This window comes from Bacillus rossius, chromosome 16 (genome assembly GCF_032445375.1).
Source record: "Bacillus rossius redtenbacheri isolate Brsri chromosome 16, Brsri_v3, whole genome shotgun sequence".
Classification (NCBI taxonomy): Eukaryota; Metazoa; Arthropoda; class Insecta; order Phasmatodea; family Bacillidae; genus Bacillus; species Bacillus rossius.
In genome coordinates this window covers 7191202-7217705 of record NC_086343.1, presented here as the reverse complement: position 1 = coordinate 7217705, position 26504 = coordinate 7191202, and the positions used below count along the sequence as shown (strand labels likewise).

Here is a 26504-nt window from a genome sequence, read left to right as displayed (position 1 = left end):
CACTCTACGCACACGAGCTTCCCTTTTGGCTCATTCCTAGCGGATGGCATTTTTCGAAGAAAAAAATCTGATCGCTTATTAATTATAAATGCAAATAAATAAATATATATATATATATAATTTTACGTGATACCGTCATAAGAAAACATTGATGAAAAATCGCAAACTTTTTAATTTTCAAATATTATTTACAGTTTTAGAAAATTTAATTTAAATAATTTGTTTAAATATAATCACGAACAATTGGTTAAAAAGCCCGCCTTAACCTGTTTCATATCATAGAAGATTTTCTCGCACGGTGGTTGGCCGGTTATTGCACGCTCGGCTCAGGCGGAACGTGACACAATTTTTTTCGTGCTGCGTGCAGCCGGCGTTCATCGATTTTATAAGACGTCGTCACGTCAAAACAAAGTGCATGGCGACACAGCGGCGTCTAGAGAAGAACAAGAGGAGAAGGAGTAGGAGAAATAAAAACTAAAGCATGCCCGGTGAAGAAGAGGTGCGGACGACGAAGAGGAGAGAGAAAAAAAAATGGCGGGATACGTGTGGGTGGAGGAGACGGATAACTCTGCTTCGACCAAGCGTTCTTGATTAATTGCTCTCTCGGTGGGCGGTGCCACGCCTCCTGGGGGGGGGAGCAGGGAGGGGGGGGGGAGAAAAAAAACATGCACGTCCACCACACCAACACACACACACACACACATATGCCTGTTACCTACACATGCACACGCTCTCGGACTGCGTTCCGTTCCTTGCACGAAAGGCGCGGACTAGAAACGACCCCGCGGGAAATCTTGTCCGTGAAGGCTGGACTCTGTTCGATCAATCGCGTCCGTACGTCGACACGCCGAGGCGATTCACGATCATCCACAAGTCCGTCATAACCCATTTTTTTTCTACTTGGTTGCTGCCAGCAAACTATCAACAACTACTGTAGACACCGGAAAAAATTTCGCGGATTCAACGACCTCTAGGATAGCCTCCATTACCTTCTGCATTTCTCGAGCGAACACGTGTGTTCATTGGGTGCTAACTTGTGAGGCGTTTCCACGAGGTAGCTTGTGATTCGATGATTCTTTGGACGATAGTCTCTCATTGGCCCAGAGAGGTCAAGTTAAACTGCGAGCCAATAGCAGAACCAGCAGAATTCTGCACGTGTTTGGATTTCAGCCTATCACGAAATAAATGAAACCACGAATTTTTTCCGGTCTCTATCAACAACTATTGAGAAAATTTATCTTTTAAAGTTTTACCAACTTGACGATCATATAAATCATCAAACAAACTCTAAAATATTTAGTTAAAATATATTTCAGAGTTACCGTGCATTATAAAATACTTTTGTGTCTCAGACATTTTTTTTTGTTTCAAATATCAACAATCATTACGTTTCACAGGCAAGTTAAGAACATAAAACGGAAGCAGCTTAGCAAAAGGCAAAAAATAAAATTTTAAAAAAGCTTTAAAAAATAAATATGTTTTTCAGATATTTTATGAGGTTGAAATTTCATCCGTTCGTCAAAAGTTAAAAGCTTGGGGAAGGTTTTTCACGGGTGGACGGGTGGAATTTTTCCGAGCCATCTGATTGGCTGATGCACGGGCGGGTGACTGGCGGATGTGACCAATCATCTTGAGTCCAAGCTTACTCCGCGCGGCGTACGTTTTCGTAAAGGAGAACTGAATGTAGTCCATGTTATGTAACTTGTCTCGGAATTGACAGCTTTCAGAAGTTGTATTAGGCCGGATTTTCAAACCAAGCAAGGAACGCCAACCATTAAAAAAATGAAGGGGGTGTTGTCTGTAAAGTCGGTTTACAGACGATAATTTTACGTGATAACGTCATAAGAAAACATTGATTAAAAATTTCATGATTTTTAATTTTCAAATTTTATTAACAGTTTTTTCAATTTTAATTTAAATATTTTTTTAAATATAATCACCATCAATTAGTTATAGAAATAAACTGAAATCAAATCAATGTCAATCATATTTTAATTTAAAATGACGAAATTGGACAAATAAATCAATTTTTTTAAATTGCTGCTTCTTAAAAAGCCCGCCTTAGAATGTTTGATATTATAGAAGATTTCCTCGCACGGTGGTTGGCCTGTTCGTGCCCGCTCGGCTCGGGCGGAACGTGACAAATGAGTCATGCTTTTTCGTGCGTGCAGCCGGCGCTAATCGATTTATAAGACGTCATCACGTCAAAAAAAAGTGAGCTAGTACCTCAATCGCTCCAGATATGTGTAACATGTAACATCGGTAATGAGTAAATTCGCGTGTTTTCATGTTGTAAATACGAAATTCGAACACGAAATGTAACGTATAATTCGTTTAAATAATGCCACGCATGATGATTATACCTACGCAAATTGTGTTTTCAGCTACATTTCTGGACGCGAATCACACGTAGTTTTTGCACCCGCCGCTAGAATTCGCTGCAGAAGCAGCTACGTGGACTATTGAATCATTGTATAATTATTAGGGACTGGGAAAATTCGCGAATTCAACGACCTCCAAGGTAGACTCCACGATCCTGTGCACACTCGGGAAAACGTCACCTGTTCATTGGCTACTGACTTGTGAGGCGTCTCAACTGGGAGACTCGTGATTCGATACTGCTTTGACTGAGGGTCTGTAATTGGACCACAGTCCTCCAGGTTAACAGTGAACCAATAGCAGGAGTTGCATAAAGGTACAACTATTTGCATTTCAGCATATCGCGAAATGAATCCGTGAATTTTTCCGGTCTCTAATAATTATATAATGAAACGACTCCGATGAAAGCGAAAAAGACATTAAAAAATACAAATCCCTGACTTTGGACCTGATTTTCGACAAGGATTTTTTTAATACTGCCTATATTGTTAAAATTTATTAAACCATTAATACTCTAAAGTTTTTCTTTCTTTGTGAAATTTGGTTTACACCATCCGCCACAGGACGATGTTATCATGATTGCCTTGAGCTGACCTCGCCTGAGAGTTAGGCTATATGCTTCTCTTGCACGCATTGCAGTCTGTTTAACAGCCAGGAGTATATTTGCTGTTTCACATATATACGTTTATAGCGTCGTAATAATGAGTTTTCTAAAGTGACAACGTTTGCTGATAAATCATGACACGAATACCGGTTTAATTTAATTTCTTGGTTCATATATGTGGGGAGGAATTGTTTATGCGTTGTTCAGTTTATCTGTTTAGTATCATCGTTTTGAGTTAATCTGTTGGTCGCCGTGATATCCGAAGTTGCTGTTCGTTCGTATTTAATGTTTTTTTGTTGCAACTGTTTCATCACTGTCAGCCCACTATGTGCGACTGTGCTGTGATATTTTTTCTGTCTGATACCTTCCGCGGAATTCTCTGTGCTTCCATACATTAACATTTAACATCAGCTGATTCCGGCTTGTTTATCTGTGTGTTTGTTTATTCATCTGGTGGCATATAGTGCTAACTAGCAAACGGCGTTTGTCCAAAATATGATGTCAAGCATTTCCCTAACAATGCTCGGTAACATTTATTTTCCAATTCTCTTCTGTGTACCATAATTTTACCCTTTGTGTACCTTAATTATAGTATGGCATACCATACTTATTGTGCGTGCCGGAAACTGGTTTCAGACACCCGCTCCACGTGTCCAAACACACAAAAAAAGCCTTAAACTGCGAGGTTTCGGAAACTCTGTGTCCTTCAAACCTCCACATTTAAATCACTCTCGTAATTTCTTAGACGATTCGGTTAACCCATTGCATTTGCAGAGAAGTTGATTAATATCGATTCAATGACAATTTGGTTTTCAGTTTTTTTACCATTCCCGATTAATCTCGGACGTCCATAGAATTCAAAAGGAATGTACGTATTTAATATTTTTTTTTAGCATTTGGACATCTCAAATTCAACCAGTATCTATATCCCTAAATTACGTTCCAAAATTTTCTTTATACTTTTGTTTTCGTTAATACCACATTTCTTAACTGTCTATATCTATTTGTTGTTTCTATCATCACCCTTGTAATTGGAATAACTAAATGATATTCCAGACTCGTATATTGAAAATGTCAATGTTTTTTGTTGGATTTTTAAAAGGAAGGGGAAATAGGAAATGAAAGAATGTGTTTCAACAGTTTCCAGGCCATAATAATTTTCTGTCGCAAAATCTTCAAATTTTACTTCTTTAAAACGCAATAATAACTGTAGTGAAATATCTTGTAGTTACGGCATAAAACTGTTGGCCCAATACAGCGGCTTTCGGTTACTATCTCTCCTTGAGACGAACGCTACAGTTATGAGTAAATTTAATGTAATGTTTAGAGTATTTAACTATATTTAGTGTTTTTAAAATTTTAAATAAATTTAGTATTTTAGTAAATTTAGAGTAAACTTTAACGAAAATATGTATGTCATGTATTTTAATAAATGTCGGGAATGTAACATTCTTTTTTTGTCTTAATGTCCCCGCTCTCCATCTTGGTTCATTTTCTTTTCGAAAAAATTGTTCTGGTTGAAGTTTCTTTGGACGATGTTGTTAGTAATCCGACTAAAATCCCCATCCATCTTTCCCTCTATCTCTCTCTCTTCCTCTATCGCTCTCTCTATCTCTCTCTCTCTATCTCTCTCTTCACACACACGTTCTCCGCTTCCTTCTCAGTTACGGGACAGATATTCTCCAGTATCCACACGCGCCATGCAGTTTTACGCGTTACCCGAAACTGTTAGACTCTTCAGTCTTCTAGAGAAAAAAGAAGTATGGTTTTAAGAGAAGACGTAGTTTTTCTTTATCTCTCTCTCTCTCTCTCTCTCTCTCTCTCTCTCTCTCTCTCTCTCTCTTTCTCGCTGGGAGCAATCCCCTAGAGATTGGTGGTGCGCCTTAATCGCCGAGTTTGGAAAAGTGCTGCTATGGAGAGTTTATTGTGAATTCTTGAACTGGTCCTTACATTTAAGTCAAGGAATATATATATTCGAAAAGACGTACACTGAGAATTTTTTTTTTGTAAATAGAATAGAAATATTCATGTAAAATTGCAGATATTGGATAAAATTGTAGATTTGCGTGTACAATTGTATCACTACAAAATAGTGTTTTCAGAAATACTGGGTCCGGATTCTCACCCGGGAATTAATGTTTTGTGTTGTCCATATACCTCCAATAGTTTCCAGTATTAACTGTACACATAATTAGCATGACACAACAAAACAAACTCAATTTGTTTAATAATCGATTATCTTTTTCATTGTTTAAAAAAATTATGCCTGAATGAAATATCAATTAAAATATAGAATTATGCACCTATTTTCGTAAGAAACACTGTGATATTATTTGTGCAAAAATAACCACAGACATGTGTTGTACAATGTTACAATATATTTATTGTCGTATTACAAACTATTTCTTGGCAACTGGTTTCCAAAGTAATTTTTTTGGAAAAAAAAACTGAATTTTTTTGGTCGTGTGTAATAAATGAATGAATTAAAAGTTGAAAGTCTCAACATCGGGGTCATTATAGACGTTGATGTGTGCTGAGATAAGAACGGAGCATCGGCGGAGTGAAGTAAGGGAAGGAGGGTAACTGAAGCACCCGGGGAAAACCAACCAGGTAACGTTCTCCCACTCGCGAACTGAAAACACAGTGACTTGATGTAAGCTTTTGGACATACGTCATTGCTATGCACATGTATGTCTGTAGAAGAAAAATACAAAGATCACAAATGACAAAAAACATAAATTAAGCAAAAAAAATTGCTGTTGTCAGGAACTAAACACCACACAATACTCCACAACAGGAATATGGTCAACAGACAAAGAAAAACAAAGAAAAATGGACTTTGTTTGTTGACCATATTCCTGTTGTGGAGTATTGTGTGGTGTTTATATCCTGACAACAGCAATTTTTTTTGCTTAATTTGTGTTTTTTTGTCATTTGTGTTCTTTGTAGTTTTCTTCTACAGACATAGGTACATGTGCTTAGCAATGGCGTATGTCCAAAAGCTTACATCAAGCCATGCACTCCCAATGCACAAATCTTTCAAAGATAATATGAAAACACGGTGACAGAGCGAGACAAGCTTCCACAGCGCGGTTCAGGAGACAAGGGAGTTGTGACCATCAACAGTTGTAGCAAAACCACTGGGACGGCGAGTAGGCCTACACTTTTTCCTGATAGCAGTTTGATGGTTCACTTTCCGTCGTTCGAACTTCACTGGTAATAACATGTTGTCAGTGTTTTAAAGTAATAGTTTAAGGGGAAATTAGGCCAGGCCATATTGGCTTTTTTTTTGACGTGATGACGTCTTATAAATCGATGAACGCCGGCTCCACGCAACGAAAAATTGTCACGTTCCGCCTGAGCCGAGCGTGCAAGAACCGGCCAACCACCGTGCGAGAAAATATTCTATAATATCAAACAGGTTAAGGCGGGTTTTTAAACTAATTGTTCGAGATTATATTTAACCAAGTTATTTAAATTAAATTTTAAAAAATTGTAAATAATATTTGAAAATTAAAAAGTATACAATTTTTCATCAATGTTTTCTTATGACGTTATCACGTAAAATTATCGTCCGTAAACCGACTTTAAAGACAACCCCCTTTTATTTTAGCTATGATTCTAATTTTTAACATCCCCTATCTCCCGGACCTTCTACACCTCGTTGTAACCACATATTCACTATCAGGCTCCAGTCTGTGAGCGCCATGAGGTAAAAGACTTATTATTAGACACTGGAAAAATTCGCGGATTCAATGACCTCTAGGATAGCCATCATTACCTTCTGCATTTCTCGAGCGAACACGTGTGTTCATTGGGTGCTAACTTGTGAGGCGTCTCCACCAGGTAGCTTGTGATTCGACGATTCCTTGGTCGATAGTCTCTCCATTGGCCCAGAGAAGTCAAGTTAAACTGCGAGCCAATAGCAGAACCAGCAGAATTCTGCACGTGTTTGGATTTCAAACCTATCACGAGATGAAACCACGAATTTTTCCGGTCTCTACTTATTATTTCACGCGGGCGACTACATCTGTCATGATAACCACGTCAGTTCACGAGTGTTGACTTTCAACAAGCAGCCAAAGCTAGGTCCCATGTCAAGTCGGAGCCAAAAACATTCAACACGGAAGATTTACCTCGAGCTGGCAAGGCCTGATTACTAGAGACCTGTAAAATTCGCGATTTCAAATCTCTAAAGGATAGACTCCATGATCCTCTATGCACTCGTGCAAATTACATCTGCTGATTGGTTACCGACTCGTAACACCTGTTGACTGGAATGATCGTGATTCGCTAATTCTTCTGTTAAAGATTTTTCATTGGCCCAGAGTCCTTCCGATAAACTGTGGCCCAATCACTGAAGCAAAATAATATCAAAAGTATTTGGACTCTATCCTATCGCGAAATGAATCCGCGAATTTTACAGGTCTCTACTGATTACCCCTTAACTAGAGACAGGAAAAATTCGCAGATTCATTTCGCGATAGTCTGAAATTCATATAGGTACACTTATACCTTAAAGCTGCCTTTCCTATTGGCTCACTGTTAGAGACCGGAAAAAATTGCGGGTTCAATGACCTTCAGGATAGACTCCAATATCCACTACACACTCGGGCAAACGCCAACTGTTCATTGGCTGCTGACTTGTGAGTCGTCTCGATTTTGTGGCCTGTGATTCGACGCTTCTATGAGTGATGGGTCTCTAATTGGCCCTCAGTCCTCCAGATTAACAGTGAACCAATGGCAGAAGCAGAACTAAGATATAATTATTTGAATTTTAGCATAACACGAAATGAATCCGCGAATTTTTCAGGTCTCTACTCACTGTTCGTCTGGGCAACTCTAAACCAATAAGAAACCCTCAACCAAAGAAGAAAACGAATCACGGGCGAACCAGTTAGACGACTCAAAAATCAGCAGCCAACGAACTGGCGTTATTTGCCCGAGTGTACAGATGACTGTGTAGACTATCCTGGAGGTCATCGAAACCCGCGAATTTTTCAGGTCCCTATCCCCTTAACGGTTGTTTCTACCTGAGGGCATCAGGTAGTGCCTCGCACCAGGATAGTGTTTTACATGTCCCAACTCATTTGGTGCGATAACAAGTTTTCGGAACAAAGACAAAACAAACGGTTTCTAGCTCAAGAATTCACTTGTCTTCAGTTACACGCCCGGCTTTATGTTACGGTCATGTTGCATTAAAAAATATTTACAATCTACGCACAAACACATACATACACATATATATTACGTCCGTTTGTGTGTTTCTTATACAAATCTACACAGTTTTACTCTGATCGTGATGACATTTCGCTCATTTGACCTATGGTTAACACGAGCAAAGACACTGTCTCGTTATTGAATTTTTGATTCTTTCTTCATCTCCATGGAAACGGCTATTGCATTTTGGATGACTTTTGCGTTTCCTGATAACGGCTATTGCATTTTCATTTTCATTCGAGGAGGGCAGTGGTGTACCTACGAGGAGGAAAAGGAGGGGGGTGTAATGAGCAGTGACAGAATTTTCTTCTAGAAAACTGTCGTAACGAAGTGCCGGTACTTGAGCTAGTAATTTATACATAGCCATTTTTTTCCCTATAAATCCCTGTATATATTTTTTTTCGTTTTCTTAATTTTCCCGAGCGGTATCACTTCCAAACAGCACATGGCTATAAGAGAAGCACTGAAAATGTAATTTCAGATACTGCATGTGTTTGTGTTTGCGAGTGTTTTTTTTTTTACAGTGCGGTGCCTTGCAAGTTACTTCAAGTGTTCAAACGGGTGTTTAACGTTCTCCTCGCAATCGATTGTTGTGCGTACAAGTGAACGTGTTTGCTCAGTTGAGTGTGTTTGCTCAAGCGAGCGTGTGTTTTGTCGAGCAACTCTCGCTGCCTAAGTGGCCCGCGGACCACTAAGTGCATTCTCGGAGCCGGATTTAGTGAGACAGTACGTCTTTGATCTTTTTTTTACTTCTGCTCCGTTAGAAATGTTCACCTTAGATTTTTAAAGAAAGCTGGTTACAAATTATCAATGGATCTTCGCAAAATCTGTTGGTATCTTATTTAATTTATGAGTACTAAGATCACTTACTTTAAACACGAATCCACAAGAATAATCTTTCAAAAACATTTCAAAAGTGGAAAATACATCTGAAAAAACACAATTATTGCTTTTACGTGTGTGTGTGTACCATGTTAATGCCGAAAAATAGAACTCGAAAGTCAAAATACAGCGTTTTACTAAGAAGATCTAGTTATCTTAAATTACGGAAAACTCTTCATTTACTTGATGTAATTTCTAAAAGTGAGGAAAATAACTTAATTGTAAAATTAATTGAATTTTCGATCAAATTATTTTTTTTCACTCATAAGGGCATACAAACATTAGTACAATCTAATTATTTTTAAAATAATTCTCAATACTGTTTTAGATTAAAATTATAAGAATTACAAACAAATTTCTAACAGATTGATAGTGTTATTACCAAGGGAGTATTATAATTTTTTTTAATTTTACCCTTGTTTTTCAACCCCTTGCAGCAATGGTTTGTCTAATCAAAAATTGGTTCAGAAAAAAGTTTTGGATAGAAATTATAAGATTAACAAACAGTTCGTACGAATTCGATGTTGTGCCTACGAAGAGAGTTGTGATTTTTTTGTCCTCCAGGCCTTGTTTTTTCAACCCCTTGCAGTTATGTTTGGTCGTATCAAAAAAAAAATTGGTATTAGTCCTACGAGTTATAATACGTTGAAACAGATATAAGTTGACGATGGTTTTGTGGTTTTGGGGTCAATGGACCATGAAATGAAAAACTATATACAAATTTTTCGGAAGTCGCACCATGGTAAAGGCAACACAAGGTAGTATTTCTTCGAAATCTACTTAAAATAGTGTTCATGAATTCCACGCGGGAGAGAAGTGAAACTTCTTGCTTATTATATTATTAGGTACAGGAAACACAATTATCTTTGGCTGAGGTCGCAGATCAAAATGTGAAAGTACACGAAGTGCAAGTGTGCAAGTGTGCAGGCATGCAAGTGTGCAAGTATGCTGTGTCATTTCTACCTCTCTCTTCTCTCCTCTTCCTGTTCCCCCACCGAGTACCTACCTGTCCCACTCATGCGCTCGTCATTTTCGTGACGCTCGAAAACTGTAGCCGACTTTGCAAAGAAGTTTCACTTCAAAAACCGTAACCCATTTCTCTGTCCGTGCCCATGCCCATACCCATGCCCATATCCATGCCTAGAGACCGGAATAATTCGCGGGTTCAATGACCTCCAGGATAGACTCCGCTACACTCTACACACTCGGGCAAATGCCATCTGTTCATTGGCTGCTGACTTGTGAGTCGTCTCGACTGAGTATCTGTGATTCGACGCTTCTATGAGTGATGGGTCTCTAATTGGCCCTCAGTCCTCCAGATTAACAGTGAACCAGTGGTAGGAGCAGCGCTAAGGTATAATTATTTGAATTGTAGCAGCATATCACGAAATGAATCCGCGAATTTTTCATGTCTCTATCCATGCCTTACGTCGAACCTAGCAGCCCTCGCATTGCGCTACAGTGATCGGCAGTGACGTATCAAAATGCGAGGAGGTCTCAAGGAAAAAATGGAGCATTATCCATTGCTCATTTTAACCGAACAGCTGAATTCCTTCTCTTCAAAATTTAATATTTAAAAAAAAAGTTTCCTTCATTTCTATACTCCTCGTTAAAATAGTCCAACTTCAATAAAATGCTGATCCGAGAGCGCAATTACCGAAGTTTCGAGTAATAAATTCTAAAGAGCAGAACCCCCCCCCCCCCCCCCCCCCCACGCACAGAAGTTCACACAACTGGGTGAGCTCGATGAAAAGTTCTGGTACGAATTCGCCAGTGCCACGCGGTTTACGCGAAAAATATTTCCAGACCAGCTGGGTGTTAAAAACTTTGTAGCATTTTTTTCGGTGTTTCGTAGTTGCCTGGGGTTTTTCCGGGCGCATGTCTATAACTGTCTGCGCACCAACTGCAAATAAAATGATAACTCGCTTGGACGACACAGAGAATTCCATGGAAGGAATTTAGTCAGGAAAAAACAAAACAGCTCAGACGACTACAATAGGATGACAACTATGAAACGGTTGCAAGAAGAACAGTAAATACATTTTTTTTGACGTGACAACGTCTAATAAATCGATGAACGCCGGCTGCACGCACGAAAAAGTGTCCCATAACGCACATTGTCCCACTACGGATGTCCCACTACGGATGTGTCCTGTTATGCTCATTGTACGCATGCGTGGCATCTCTCTCCCACTCGATTGGAACAACCATCGGTTTGACTTTTCAACCATATTTTCGTCGTTTGAATTATTAATATTATGTAATTTAATGATCGTCCACCAATTTTCAGCACAATCGGTACGGTTATTAATTTCCCGCCTCCACTATAAGAAATAAACATGGCGGACTACATACGTTTTTAAAACTTCCACAACACAAAACAAAATTTATATATATATATAACATTTGAAACAATTGTTTCCAATGTGGCCTCGTGGCCGTGCAGTTAGCATCGCTGACTACATTTTCATTTTTGTACCTGTAAAAATAAATACGGCGCGCGCGACACTACAAAAGTAATAAATATATTTGAATTAATGAATGCAAATAAAAGTAAATTTATCAATTAAATTGTAGATTTCATTTCACTCCTTCTTTGTATCCATACAAAATAGTGATAATTCAATAAAAATGATTCAATTTTATTCATAAAAGTATGCAATCATTTCATCAATGTTTTGTTATGACTTTGTCACGTTAAACTATCGTCCGTAAACCGACTTTACAGACAAACAATTTTTAAAAAAAAAAACAGCATCTCCGGAAAACACGGCCAGGCATAGACGATTTAAAGTATGGATGGACGACAGAACGAACACAGCACGGGATGAACACAGGAAGCTTTCCCTGACAGAAAAAGTTGTGACGTTTCGGAACTGGCACACCTGCTCCCGTCAGCAGGCACAGACGAACTGATTTGGGAAATACTGGCTGATGCAAATGCGCCTTGAATGGCAGGGAAAAAAAAAATATTTATTCTTTGACGTGACAACGTCTAATAAATCTATGAACGCCGGCTGCACGCACGAAAAAGTATCCCGTTACGCACATTGTCCCGTTACGCTGTGTCCCGTTACGCTCATTGTACGCTTGCGCCGCATCTATCTCTCTTCCACTCGATTGGCCTATGCGTCCGAGGAGAAGAAAGACAGCGGCAGCACACAACTTACATCTACACGTCAACTGTTTCGTCGACTGGTTATAAAGTGAAATGAAAAGTTAATGTGGTTTTCATTGCTTATTACAACAACAACTTCGGCAATAAAGGTTAATTATTCTTGCATTTTAAAAATCTGATTCCTAGTATAATTTCAAGTATTTATTATTTCATTATTAAAATAAAAATGATTCAATTTTATTCATAAAAGTATGGAATCATTTCATCAATGTTTTGTTATGACGTTGTTACGTTAAACTATCGTCCGTAAACCGACTTTACAGACAACCAATGTTTTGAGAAAAATGCATGCCCCAAGAAATCACATATTTCTCGCCCGGAAAAACGGAACTCAAGTATTCACGACCAAGCTTGTTTTATTTCCACCGCAAATTAAAGCACGCGTTCAATGGGCAACGTCTGAGGCGCGACACACGTGACGCTCAACCTGTCTGGCAACGCTGCACGCAACAGCGCGCGACGTTGCCAGATGGCGCGGAACACGAACGACTCGTGTGTTGTTCGTCTGTGTAGCTGCCCGTCAAGATGTCAACAGTGTTGCCATGTCGTAATGTCACGTTGCGACATGTCAAAGACTGATTCCTAAAGACCGGAAAAATTCGCGGATTCATTTCGCGATAGGCTGAAATTCAAACATGTGAACAGTTCTGCTGGTTCTGCTATTGGCTCGTAGTTTAACTGGAGCTCTCTGGGCCAATGACAGACTATTGACCAAATAAGTGTCGAATCATAAGCTACCCAGAGGAGACGCCTCACAATTTAGTACCCAATGAACACGCGTGTTTGCTTGAGAAATGCAGAAGGTAATGGAGGCTATCCTAGAGGTCATTGAATCCGCGATTTTTCTCAGGTCTCTACTGATTCCTCAATAAAAATATTTTCTGTGCTTGTACAAAATATTCGTTTGGAAACCAGATGCCAAGAAATAGTTTGTAGTGCTACATGTAACATATTGTAATAATTGTAACTTTGTACAACAAATGGCTATGGTTATGTTTGCATACATGAAATACGTTTTTTGAGATAATACTGAGTATTTCTTACGATAATTGGCGCATCATCTTATATTTTAATTGGTGTTTCATTCAAGCATTTTTTTTTTAAACAATGGAAAGTTATTCAGAGAATGGTTTACAAATAACTTTAACCATTGTAGGTACTGGGGGGGAAAAAACAGAGCCAAATGTCCGGGCAAGAATCCGAACCCAGTATTGCTGCGAAAACTATTTTGAAGTGATTCAGTTTTTATTTTTTCATTTTAATGCACAAATATCGGTAATTTTACATTTATATTTTTGTTCCATTTACAAAAAAAAATACAGTGTTTGCGGTTTTTTTTTTAAACCCGGGCAAAGCAAGGTACTTCGGCCAGTCTTAAATATAAGACAAATTAAATTATTGATTAATACCTAAGTTACTTGTAAACAGATAAAAGTATATATAATTAAAATTCACTTTTACATCACAAATATCTAGAGACCTGTAAAATTCGCGGATTCATTTCGTGATAGGATAGAGTCCAAATACTTTTGGCATTATTTTGCTTCAGTGATTGGGCCACAGTTTATCTGAAGGACTCTGGGCCAATGAAAAATCTTTAACAGAAGAATTAGCGAATCACGATCATTCCAGTCAACAGGTGTTACGAGTCGGTAACCAATCAGCAGATGTAATTTGCTCGAGTGCGTAGAGGATCATGGAGTCTATCCTTTAGGGATTTGAAATCGTGAATTTTTCCGGTCTCTACAAATATCACATGGCAATGACGACTTTAGGAAATAGTAATGGTGTTGTTTACGGTTCGCAAACTCTCTCAAATGAATGTTTTTTTTTTTTTTTTTTTTTTTTTAGTAATATATCTTCTTTCGCTGCGACCGCTCGGGCATTAAGGCGGGGGCTTATGCGACAGCATTAACATATCAGAGCCCGGTCCACAGCTGTGTGCGTGGGCGCAGAGCCCTGGTTTTTGCGCGGAAAATCCAGCGGAACACTTTACGAGCGGCAGTTACGACACGTAAATTCCAGCCCTGATTCTATGGGCTGTTCTCGCGAATGCGGCTCTTTGGCTCGCGAGCCGCCTACGCCGCGTGGCATTTTGGCGTGATAACGTCTTGTAAATCGATGAACGCCGGCTGCACGCACGAAAAAATTGTTACGTTCCGCCCGAGCCGAGCGTGCAAGAACCAGCCAACCACCGTGCGAGAAAATCTTCTATAATATCAAACAGTTTAAGGCGGGTTTTTTAAACTAATTGTTCGTGATTATATTCAAACAAATTATTTAAATTAAATTTTGCAAAAAAAAAACTGTAAATAATATTCGAAAATCAAAAAAGTATGCAATTTTTCATCAATGTTTTCTTATGCCGTTATCACGTAAAATTATCGTCCGTAAACCGACTTGACAGACAACCACCTATTTTTTAATCAAACGCACTGCCTTTCCGAAAGAACAAAACGACTTCCCCCCCCTCCTCTCCCCCTTTCCTCAACAAAATCGGCCCATCCAATAGCGGGTCTGACCTTTTTAGCTCGTAGCACCAGCTACAACCGGAGAAATTTTTCTTCCCGGCATCCTGGTACCTGGGAAGCAGTAAGGTCGAAAACAGCATCCGCATCACTTACATAATCGCACTGATCTGCTCTTGCCTAATGCCACGAATCCGAGGTCTTTGCGGAACAAAAAGGAACATTTTTTTTTAATTTTTAACGAACAGAACAAAATAAAACTGAAAAGAAAGCGAGTTAATGTTAGTATTCTCAGCTAAGTTCAAAGTTCCAAGTTCCTAGTTCATCGTGAAGTTATTTAAAATCGATTGCCAAATTTGTACCGAATAGACGAACAGACAGACAATATATAGCAAGTTATTAAAAAAAAAGGTTTTCAAATAATATAATTAGAACCTATGTATTAAAAAAATATATACTTCAACCACAAGGGGTTGGGACTAATGCATTATCAATCTCAACATCAGCAGTGAGATCGTCCTCTGAATTGTCCTTTATAAAAAATTTTAAAAAAATGAGCGAGCCTTTACGGGGCGACTGAAATACTGCCCCTTGGAAGGGCAACCCTTCAGGATTTTCCTGACAGTAGTGTTTTTGAAAGGTTGTCTGAATTGTTGCAACTTGGAAGGGCAGCCCTTCAGGATTTTTCTGACAGTGGTTAGTTTGTAAAGTGACCTAACCTAACCTAACCTAACCTAACCTAACCTAACCTAAACTTCAGGATTTTTCTGACAGTGGTTAGTTTGTAAAGTGACCTAACCTAACCTAGCCTAACCTAACCTAGCCTAACCTAACCTAAACTAACCACTTTCAGAAAAATCCTGAAGGGCTGCCCATCCAAGGGGCAACAATTCAGATCCCCCACCTTTACGTACTGGCCTTGCATTACACCTTCACCTTCATATCTCCCCCGTGTAATTTCAAGGTCGCCGCTCATATGCACGACGAGAAGACTGCGCGCCAGTCCAGAGGAGACACCGCGCTAGAAGCACCGGCGAGCGTCGCGCTTATCATCCCGCCTCACTAGCACACACACACGCCCCCTGAACTGGGCGGGGACGATAGCGGTCTCCGAACCACTTGGTCGGTTAGTGGGTCACGCCGGACTGCAGGTCTCGAACCCACGACCCCCCGACACACGAGCAACCCATGCGGAATATATCGAAAACAGGACTAGAGAAGCAAAGTTCTTTGCGTTGCCTGGCTGTGTGAACAGAAAATATTGACGATCTTCTAGAGGGACCACATGGTAAAAATTTTCAATAAAGAATATTTCATTAACGTTTAATAAATAGTAAATAACGCTTAGAACATCATGTGTTACAAGAATTAAGCAAAACAACATGCATTGCTTTTATGTATAGTGATGGTCACCAGGTAAAAAGGGGGGGGGGGGGGAATTTGCGTGACGTTTTTCCTCCCCCCCCCCCCTCCCCCCCCCCGGCCCACGAAGTAATGAAAAAAAGTAGCTATGCATTGGTGAAGGCAGTTTGTTAATTTTGGTGATGCATGGTAAAATGCCATAACGCCTGGAACAACAATTTGAGATTTATAATGTAAAAGTCTAAACCCCTTGTGGTTAACGTATATTTTTTTTTAATACATAGGTTCTAATTTTATTATTCGAAAACCTTTTTTTACTAACTTGCTTTCTTGTCTGTCTGTTCGTCTGTTCGGTACAAATTTTGCAATCGATTTTAAATAACTTCACGATGAACTAGGAACTTGGAACTTTGAACATTGCTGAGAATATCAATATTAACTCACTTTCTTTTCAGTTTTATTTCGTCTGTTCGTTAAAGAATTGAAGTAGCTTGGCTTCTGGGTTGTAGCCGCGTCCTAGGCGAATAATTCACCGACGTTTCGGTCGACTTTTGCAGTCGCCATCATCAGGGAGCAGTTACATACTGATGATGGCGACTGCAAAGTCGACCGAAACGTCGGTGAAATTATTCGCCAAGGACGCGGCTACAACCCAGAATCCAGACAATGGCCATGAAAGCCTGCGAATATCGTTAAAGAATTGTTTGGTTTTATTTAGCAAAGACCCCGGATTCGTGGCATTAGGCAAAAGCAGAACATAACTCAGCGTTCACAGACGGCGCCTATATCACGCATACAGGACTAGGAGAAATGTCCGCCACATGACTATATAGTAATATCTGGCAACTTCCTAACGGGGACGCACCACAACGCCGAAATACCATAACGCCGAATGCCAAATTGACTACAACGCCGACAGCTAGAAAACTGCTGTGTACCACAACGCCGAATTACCACAACGCCGAAAAATGTCATTGCAGGACTGCCACAAAGGTTAGGTTAGACTAGGTTAGGTTAGACTAGGTTAGGTTAGGTTAGATTAGGTTAGGTTAGGCTAGGTTACGCTAGGCTAGGATAGGCTAGGTTAAGTTAGGTTTGGTTATATTACGCTAGGTTAGGTTAGGTTTGATTGTGGTATTTCGGCGTTAAGGTACCTTTAAGAAACACACACAAATTCATTCAGTTGTTATTTCGGCGTTGTGGTACACAGCAGTTTTCTAGCTGTCGGCGTTGTGGTCAATTTTGACATTCGGCGTTATGGTATTTCGGCGTTGTGGTAACGACCCCTTCCTAACCTTCTCCATGGCGAAACCCGTACGCTTAGCAAAGCTCACGGTGACTAGCGAACTAACGACGCTGGTAACTGTTTAGTTTAGAACTTCGTCAATAGATGGCATTGCATTGAATTTGACACGCGCTGTCGTTTGGTGCAACCGTAAAGGCTTGTCTCCTTTCTATTACCTATTGCAAGCGTCCCTCGTTTTAAGTTTCAAACCTTACACGTATTTTTATAGGTATTTAAAATTCACAATCACAATTTTTCATTACAATCTGTACCTATGTATTAATGGGGAAAAAAATCACATACTTAATCTGTATTGAACATAAATCAATTTTAAAAGCGCACACACAATACAAAGAAGCAGAAAACAATAATTAAAAAAAACTATTTTTTTTTTTTAATTTCTTTGCACTGCAAATTATATGAACTGTTGTGTTAGTTTTCTCAAAGACAGCTACTTCCCTACACTTCTTACTATTATCTACTGTATAACGTTTTTTCATATCTTACAAGTTAATTCGTATATGTAAAAGACCAAAAAATCACCAATTTTTAAGGACAGTCTGATGGGGTTAGGAATCTGTACGGGGATTTATACATTATTTTATACATTTTATTCCGTTTCTAAAACTTTATTGTTTTCTATTTTTTTTTTTTTTTTTTTTTTTTTAAATCGCTTTGGAAATAATTCGTCCGCCACTGTGCTTATATATTTCAAATATCCGTAGGGATTAGAATACGTGATTAACGACATCGCAATGCAGTTCGGATGCCCAGCCCATGCATAACCTCGCAGCGTGAACCTGGAACAACTGTGACGGTCACTCACCGTAAACACTGCGTCGCCCCAGCCTGCTGTGCCGCCGCAGCAGCGAGGGGCTGTCCCCGCCCCCGGCGGCGGCGGGCCTACTCGACATGGGGCCGGCGGCTGGGAGGCGGCTGCCCCATTCGACCCGGCGCGCGCGACGCGGTGTGACTTACTGCCGCTGGCCCGTGTGTGTGTGTGCGCGTGTATCGACTGCCTCCCCTCTCTTTTCCTTCTCTTCCCCCTCCACCCAACCATTCATCGTGCTGCATCCCTCCCCTTCCTCAACGAGACACCAGCTGGACGTACCATTTACACGGTGCGCGTGTACCGCAACACTCGTACTCTCGCGGCCATTTAACCTGGCGGCCTGTACCGTTCATATGGCATGTGGTGTAGCCTGCATTCCAGTCGTCGTTCTTTGGGGGACAGTGATGATGATGATGATGATGATGATGATGATAATAATAATAATAATAATGACTGACGTTTAGGTAATTGAAGAAGGAGCAGGTTACAAGCAACTTTTTGTTTTCATCTGTTTTTTATATGGTCAGTGAAAATATTTTTTTTTACTTGTGGTTTGTGTATCTTAATATGTAATGTGTATGAAATAAGTTTTTTTTACTAATTTAAAAGTAAATGTGTGTAAAAATAGGTTCATTAAATTAATTGTAAAGGAAAGCTATATGTTTAGGATATCTACTTCTTTCTACTGTTTTTTTTCGCGGTTCAATCTCCTGCTTTGGTGAGTGGTAGACCTGGCAACACTGGGCTCTGAGATGGTTTCAAATGTTCAACGTGTGCACATGTAGCTGTACGGCACACGTCCAACCTGGAAGTCCAACAATTCTCCCCACATTTTGGTTAACAAGTCCGGAGTAATGGAAGCAATAGCCTCTTCAGTTCTGTGTCTTAGACTCTGGAATACCATTGGGTAGCGGCGGAACGTAGTCTTTTATAAAGCCCCAAAGGAAAAAAAATGGCATGGCGTTATGTCAGGTGAATGTGGAGGCCATCTAAAAAGATCTTTTGTCGTCTCGACCATTATTACCAATCCAACGGTCAGGGACTTCGACGTTCAACCACTCTCGTGCGAAGAGATTCCAATAGGGAGGGACTCCATCCTGTTGCCAAACAAAGTTTACAGGTTCAACCTCTACTAACTGAGGAAAGAGTCATTCTTAAGCGATGCAAGCGAGAAAACAACAAAGCGCGGTATTTGCACATGCGCTTATCTCAAACTGTTTACGTTAGTCTTTAATTGTGACCTTGAGCCAACACTAAACAAAGCTTTTAGTTGATACTATTGAGTAAATTTTATAACCGGGACATTTTTTTTTTGGACTTGCTCTATTTATAACACACTGGAGCCTTACAAACCATGTTCCAGTATTCAATGCCAATAATTAAAGTGCATATATTATTTAAGAGCCAAAATAAAATACATGCCAAAATAATCTGTGGGTGTAATTTTAGCTTTGTATGTGCAACACAAATAAGTGGCAAACAGTCTGTAATATTGTGTAATCTGTATTTTCGGAAATTAATGTATATATCTATACTCTAACTTAATAATAAGAATATTGTATTTATTCTAATCAAACTACCATCAATTCTTGAATTATGTACATAAAAACAGTTCTGAAATGAGACATTGCATTATTATCAGTGTGGCATGATTTCCCAGGAGTTTCCTGGGAACACGACCCCTAGATAATAATTTTATTATTTTACCAAGGATATATTTCCACAGTTGAACACAGGCTGGAAGAGCCTTGTGTGGTTCTCTACGCTGGCTAGTGAACAACAGACAGTGCAACTAAGAAAGAGTTAAATATTACCTTAGCCTTTGTAAATTTACATGCTATCCGGGCCGCAATGCGAAGGACAGAGCCGGTAGAAAGTGAACGGTAATATCATTGGCTGACTGGATTACAATGCAGATTAAATCTTCACACGCTAAAACACCAAAACTTACCCGCTCAAAACTAAGACAAAATAAATAAATAAATAGTGTTTCCTTGACTTTCACAGTGGGCTGTGAACAAATTTCCCTGTCTGCATTTTTTTTTACCAAAATGGAGATGGTGTTGAAAATTCCAATAAATGCAGTCAAATGTTTTTTATTTAATAAGAAAATAACATGTGAATCATAAATCTCAGTGCAAAAACGAATAATTATACTGTATACAATTTGAGAGTCTTAAAAACTATAGTTTCAATAAATAAGTCTTTGTTGAAAAATTTGTTAATATAACACATTAAATAAGTCAAAACATTTTTTTCATATGAATATCACAAGAAATCCTAAAATAAATTACTAAATAGATTATTAAAAATGAACTAGAGTTTCGCACTCATGTAATAAATAATATCACAATAAATAAATTTAAGTGTCTTCACTTATCTACGTAGGCATGGTTCTCTCTCTACTGGCTGTAGTAACGGTAGTAACTTGGGTAGTAGGGATAGTAGGGGTAGTTTTGGTAGTTTTGGTAGTAGGGTGGCCTGGTCGGCCTGACCTTGTAGTGGCGTCGCTTGTACTTCTTGTAGCTGTGCCGGCGCTGCGCCTCCTGTTGGCGTTTTCTCTGCCTCCGCTTGTAGGCGAACAGCGGTCGGAAAACAATGGCCTCCGCCACCTCCAGAGCCTCGCCCTCCTCCTTGGACACTTCTCCGCTTTCCTCCGTGGACACCTCCTCCTCGCCTTCCTCGGTGGACGCAGGCTCCTTGGAGTTTCCGCCTTCCTCCTCGCTGGAGCCGCTTTCCTCCGACCGGTCTTCGGGCGCAATCGTGCCCGTTGCAGTCGCTGCCTTCTGCTTCTCTGTTGTCGTCAGCGGCACTGCCTGGTCTGGGTTCCCGCGACGCTTATCTTCCTGTGTCTCTGACACAGTTGCCGGTCCGCCCTCGCCCACCGGGGCCTCCGCTGTTTGGCTCGATTCCAAAAGGTCCGGTGCTGATTGGTCCCTCTCTGATAAGCTCTCTCCCAATGGGGCTACCGATGATTCACTTTTTCCCAAATGGACGTTTGCTGGTTGGCTCGATGCTAAAGGGGTCCCTCCCAGCGTAACCACCTCTGATTGGCTGATCGTCGAAGACGTCACCGCTGATTGTACCGCCTCCGAGGGGATCACTCTCAATGGGGCCACCGGTGATTGGCTTGTTGCCACAGGAGTCCCAACTGGTTGACTGTTTGTAAAAGGGTACACTGCTGATTGGCTCCCTTCCAGCGGAGCCACCTCCGATTGGCTCATTGTCAAATAAATCACCGCTGCTTGTGCCGCCTCTGAAGGGATCACTCTCAATGGGGCCACCGGTGATTGGCTCGTTGTTAAAGGGTTCGCCGCTGGTTGGCCCATCGCTGAATTTGTACCTCCGAATGGGGCCGCCTCCGATTGGCTCGTCAGGGAAGGGGCCGTCCCTCCCGGAGGCGCCGCTGCTGATTGGCTCCCTCCCACGAGACCCGCCCCTTCTTGAGAGAGAGGGTGGGGCGGTTGCCCCTCCTTCAGGTCAGTGGGGGAGGGGAGCCACAGCAGGTAGTCAGCAGTCGCCTGGAAGCTGCCTTCTGCGCCCGTATGCCCTGCCGGCAGGCAGAGGCCTCCTCTGATAGCCAGCGTCAGGACGAGCCATGGGACCTGCACACACGGAGACATTCGGAACACGTTCAGTCCTTCCCTTCTGGCACACTCGCCACAGCTTCATACTCTACAGTCGAACACTCTTAATCAGTAACCATGAAAACACACGAATCTACAGGATCTCTTTTGAAAAAAAAAAATGTTTTGCAATTTCTTAGAAATATTTTGTCAGTACAGCCTATGCTAACAACATTTTTTTTACAGCGATAATATTTTTTTTTAAATATCCACTATAAATTCTGATGTTACATGGTTATTGATGAAATACAATTTTACAGTTTCATATCACTAAATTTACTAGCTCGTAAAACTAAATTATGTTAGGTTCTATATTAAGAATAACTATATGGTTTTAAGTGTGCTCCAACATCAGTCTGTTTGAGCGTATTCAAAAGTTTTCTTGTGAAATTTCTCTGAACTGTTGTAGTTTAATTGGTTTTATATTTAGAGTGAATTAGATTTAAAAAAAACCTAAGTTTACAATCGCTTACATTTAGCTAAAAAGGAGTTACAAAAACAATCTTAGTCATACAGTAGAACAATCTTTTATCATTTCTTTTATAATTTTTTGTTTCAAATAATTGATTCATTCCTAAATATGGGTTCAGATGTATTAATATTAGTGGTGGTAGCACCATAAAATATTTTGAATCCGTTTATATAGGTATTATTTTATGTATCTTTACACATGTTAACGTACTATTATTGGAAAACAAACATGGGTTGAACACACATATGACTTTGAATTCTACCCTGAGGCCAGACGAATCCGCGAAATTCCCGGATCTCTGACCGTGATGAACACGACCTCACTCTTCCGGCCCTGGAAGCCGACTGACAAGTCTCAACTTGTTCAAACTTGACGCTCACTATCTCAACGGATCAGGCTATCTGGCTTATTACTTCAAACAGATGTAGCGACAGTAGTTGCTGCTTTGAAAATATGCATTCGCCGTATTATTTCTATCACACCTCGTACATTACCTACACCATAACAAAAAAAAAATTGGTTTCTGTAAAGTCGGTTTACGGACGATTATTTAACGTGACAACGTCATAACAAAACATTGATGAAATGATTGCATACTTTTATGAATAAAATTTAATCATTTTTATTTAATTATCACTATTTTGTATGGATACAAAGAAGAAGTGAAATGAAATGTACAATTTAATTGATAAATTTACTTTTATTTGCACTCATTAATTCAAATATGTTTATTACTTTAACGAAGAGATTATTTTTAACCGTAACTTTTATACATGTTTGCTGTTTAACTTCTTCCAATCTGTGTTATTCTGTTAAGGATAGGACGATGATAGGAAAAGTAGGAAACGAATGGGAGTGTTTCAAGTTTTATTGTGCCACGAAAAAGTCAAAACGATGGTTGTTCCAATCGAGTGGAAGAGAGATAGATGAGGCGCAAGCGTACAATGAGCCTAACGGGACACAGCATAACGGAACAATGTGCGTAACGGGACATTTTTTCGTGAGTGCAGCCGGCGTTCATCGATTTATTAGACGTCACGTCAAAAAAAGGAATTCATGAACTTGAACGTGTCGTGGAGGTGGATGGCATCAGGGACGACGAGAGGTGATGAGATGAGGCTGGAGCATCGCCGGAATGAATGCGTGGAGGGGAACCGGAGCACTCCGATAAAACCCCACCGGGCTCACGGCAACGTCAGCCAAGTATCCCGCCGGGACTCGCGCCCTCACCACTCGACCAACAACGAATATAGAACGAAAAATTAAAGGAAGAACATTTACGAAACCAAGTTGGCATGCGTGCATTAACCATTTTGTATAATAAGTAGACTGCAACAGTGACTTATTTTTGAGGAGTTATGAAAATTTTGTTTTTGCTCTGCCAAAACTTATATTTTAAGTCAGTGGCGTATTCTTATTTCGCAAGTCAAATAAACATTGCCTAACTTTGTAGTCGTAGTTCAGCTTCGAATTTTTTTTAATGCTTAATTTATATATAATTTGGTCCCTACTACCCTTCCTGCACACGTGAAAGAGCTTTATAGTTTATATTAGATTAGGGGGCCCGCTTAGTCAGGGGTGTAATTGCGTTAGTGAGGCGGGATGATAAGTGCGACGCTCACTTGTGCTTCTAGCACGGTATCGCCTCTAAGCGCAAGGATGTGAAAAGGCTTGATGTCTTCAGTGTCAATGTTAACTTGCGGGGACCTTTCTTTCGCCCCCCCCCCCCTTCCCCACCTGCTAAATTCTTCCAAGCCGTGTTTGCCGGAAGTGTTAGCGGAGAGTTCCTGGACGTTCCGCTAACAAACGTTGACCGCCGACCGTTACCCTACTTTATGTTTCCTAAGGCCACCTGCCGACACTTCTCCACGTCTTGCTTAAAGGCTCGGTCTTTACATCAATTTATCTCCTTCAGGGACGTCGGAACAGGGGGGGGGGGGTTGGCAGCAGGGGCGAGTCGCCCCCGTGCTGTTATGCATGGGGGGGCGAGTAGCATTTCGCCCCCCTCCTTTTCCCAGAATAAATGTTTGGTCCTAGTAGTATTTTTCTTAACCAGTAGTTACAAACGTTTCATTGGTGATCACATTGATTAGAAAATCAAATTTATGATTGTCAATATACTGTAAAATGATTGCAAATTCCTAGATGGTATTTTATTTAAATTGTACTACACATACTGTCAGAGTAGTATTTGATACATACTACGTCATCAAATTCTTGGAATGGTATTTTTAATATTTTGGTTCGGAAACTCTTTAAATAGCACAATTTTGCATCTAAAATTCCAAATTTTTCCGGACACCCCCCCCCCCCCCCCCGGTCTAGGACTGAGGTAAGTGTGATACCTACATCTTTTCGCCCCCCCCCCCCCCCCCCCCTCGATCACTCATGAAAACGTTCCGACGTCCCTGATCTCCTTCCAAATTCATTCCGATGTCTCTCGTGTATTTTGTTACCGGGACAAAAAATTTTCTCGTCAGACATTACTGCGCGTTTAATTCCTAGCTGGTAAGGGCATCGCGGAATCACGCAGGCGTGCGTGACATTTCACTGCTGTTGGATCAGCTTTGGTGAACATTGGTTGGGGGCGAAAATATTTTGTGACCAAACATTTGCAAGGGCGCTTTCATGGCCGGTTCGGCTCCAAGACACAGCGACAGATGTTTTACTATGCCGACGCACCTGTACAACCGCATATTCGTTATATTATGTAAACACAATTTATTCGGGTTTAAAAAAAAGTGAAATTCCTGTTTATTGTCATTCATTTTGTGCTTTTAAGATATAATTGAATTAACAAAATCACCGTCGAAATTAAACTAACTGGTTGCGTCCTTAGCTCTTAGGCGTTATCAGCGGGTCGTTACCACAACGCCGAATGCCAAATTGACCGCAACGCCGACAGCTAGAAAACTGCTGTGTACCAAACGCCGAAATACAGTAACGCCGAAAAAATGTTGCTGCAGGGAAGGGGGTGGGGGTGCCACAGGAGCAAAATGAAAAACAACTGAATGAATTTGTGTGCTAACCTTACCTAACCTTTGTGGCAGTCCTGCAATGACATTTTTCGGCGTTAATGTATTTCGGCGTTGTGGTGCGTCCCCGTTTATCAGCACTGCAGGCAAGTGGCGTAGCCAGGATTTGTGTATGGGGTGTGTGTTAAGAAGCATGGCCCCCCCTGTATTAAATCGAAGGGTCCGGGGGTCCTCCCCCAGGAAAATTTGGATTTTAATGTGTAAAATAGTGCTATTTTAGCAGTTTTCGGTACTTAATTTTAAATATTGTAATGGTAAAAATTTTATTAATTTTAATATGAAATTTGTTTGAGTGATGAATAAGAAATTAATTAAAGATTTGGTGCTAAGGGTAGGGAGGGGGGGTTTGAACACCTAAACAGCCCCCCCCCCCCCTGGCTACGCCCCTGCTGCTGGCGCCCTCAGTCACCCAGGGGAACCCGCGGTCCGGTGGAGGTTGGTATCCCTGTCGGACAGCCGGCGATGGCTGCTCGGGGTCTGAGCCTGCAGACAGCTCGAGGCCACACTCACCGTGCACGCGGCCAGCTGCTGTCGCGGCCGTCCGGACGACATCCTCGGCATGAGAGCGACTGCCGAGGGGGTCGGCGGCCGGCGGGTATATAAGGCGACCGTCCCGCCCCGGCCCCTTAGCGACCTGGAAGCGGCCGGCGGGTATATCAGGCGACCGTCCGCCCGGCCCCTTAGCGACCTGGAAGCGGCCACTTAGCGGGCCACTTAGCGGCGCCGTGACTCAGGGCAAACAAGGGCCCCGCTGAGTCCCCGGGAACACTCACACGTGGACCCAGGTGCGTCGCGCGCCTAGTCATGGGCGTTGCAACCGGGGGGGGGGGGGGGACACGTCCCCCCCCCCCAATAATAATAGTCTTCAATTTCGTCCTTTCCAATAATATATTTAGTTTCGGAGTTGTATTAAAAATTTTTTTTTTCTGTGATATAACCCATATGTTGCGCACGGTGCATTTAGTCCAATCGTGGTAATGTGAGCACTGTTTTTTTTACAAATTTGTTCTCTGAAAATATTTTTTTATAAAAAATAAATTATATATTGCAACCAACTATAATTAGAATATTTAGGAAAGAATAATGCCTAAAAACCACCTTTTTGCACCTTTAAACCCCAAATTTCCCGGGGGAAATACCCCCGTTTTTTTTTTTTCCAAG

At 40.8% G+C, this 26504-nt stretch overlaps 1 protein-coding gene across 1 annotated transcript; it reads right to left on the bottom strand.

The window, feature by feature from the left end:
* Window positions 1-20290: 20290 nt before the first annotated feature.
* On the bottom strand, window positions 20291-25992 carry LOC134539872 (mucin-17-like). Its single transcript, XM_063382217.1, has 2 exons — window positions 25854-25992; window positions 20291-21815 (listed from the first exon to the last, which is right to left on the bottom strand). Exons 1-2 carry the CDS (start codon window positions 25902-25904, stop codon window positions 20613-20615), a joined length of 1254 nt encoding a protein of 417 aa, XP_063238287.1. The 5' UTR covers window positions 25905-25992; the 3' UTR covers window positions 20291-20612.
* Window positions 25993-26504: the final 512 nt, after the last annotated feature.

Excerpts from the sequence above, each read along its gene's own strand:
- LOC134539872 (XM_063382217.1), bottom strand. The coding sequence starts at position 25,904 with ATGCCGAGGATGTCGTCCGGACGGCCGCGACAGCAGCTGGCCGCGTGC. Across the intron at positions 21,816-25,853 it reads AGCAGCTGGCCGCGTGCACG|GTCCCATGGCTCGTCCTGAC; the intron begins GTGAGTGTGGCC and ends CCGTGTGTGCAG.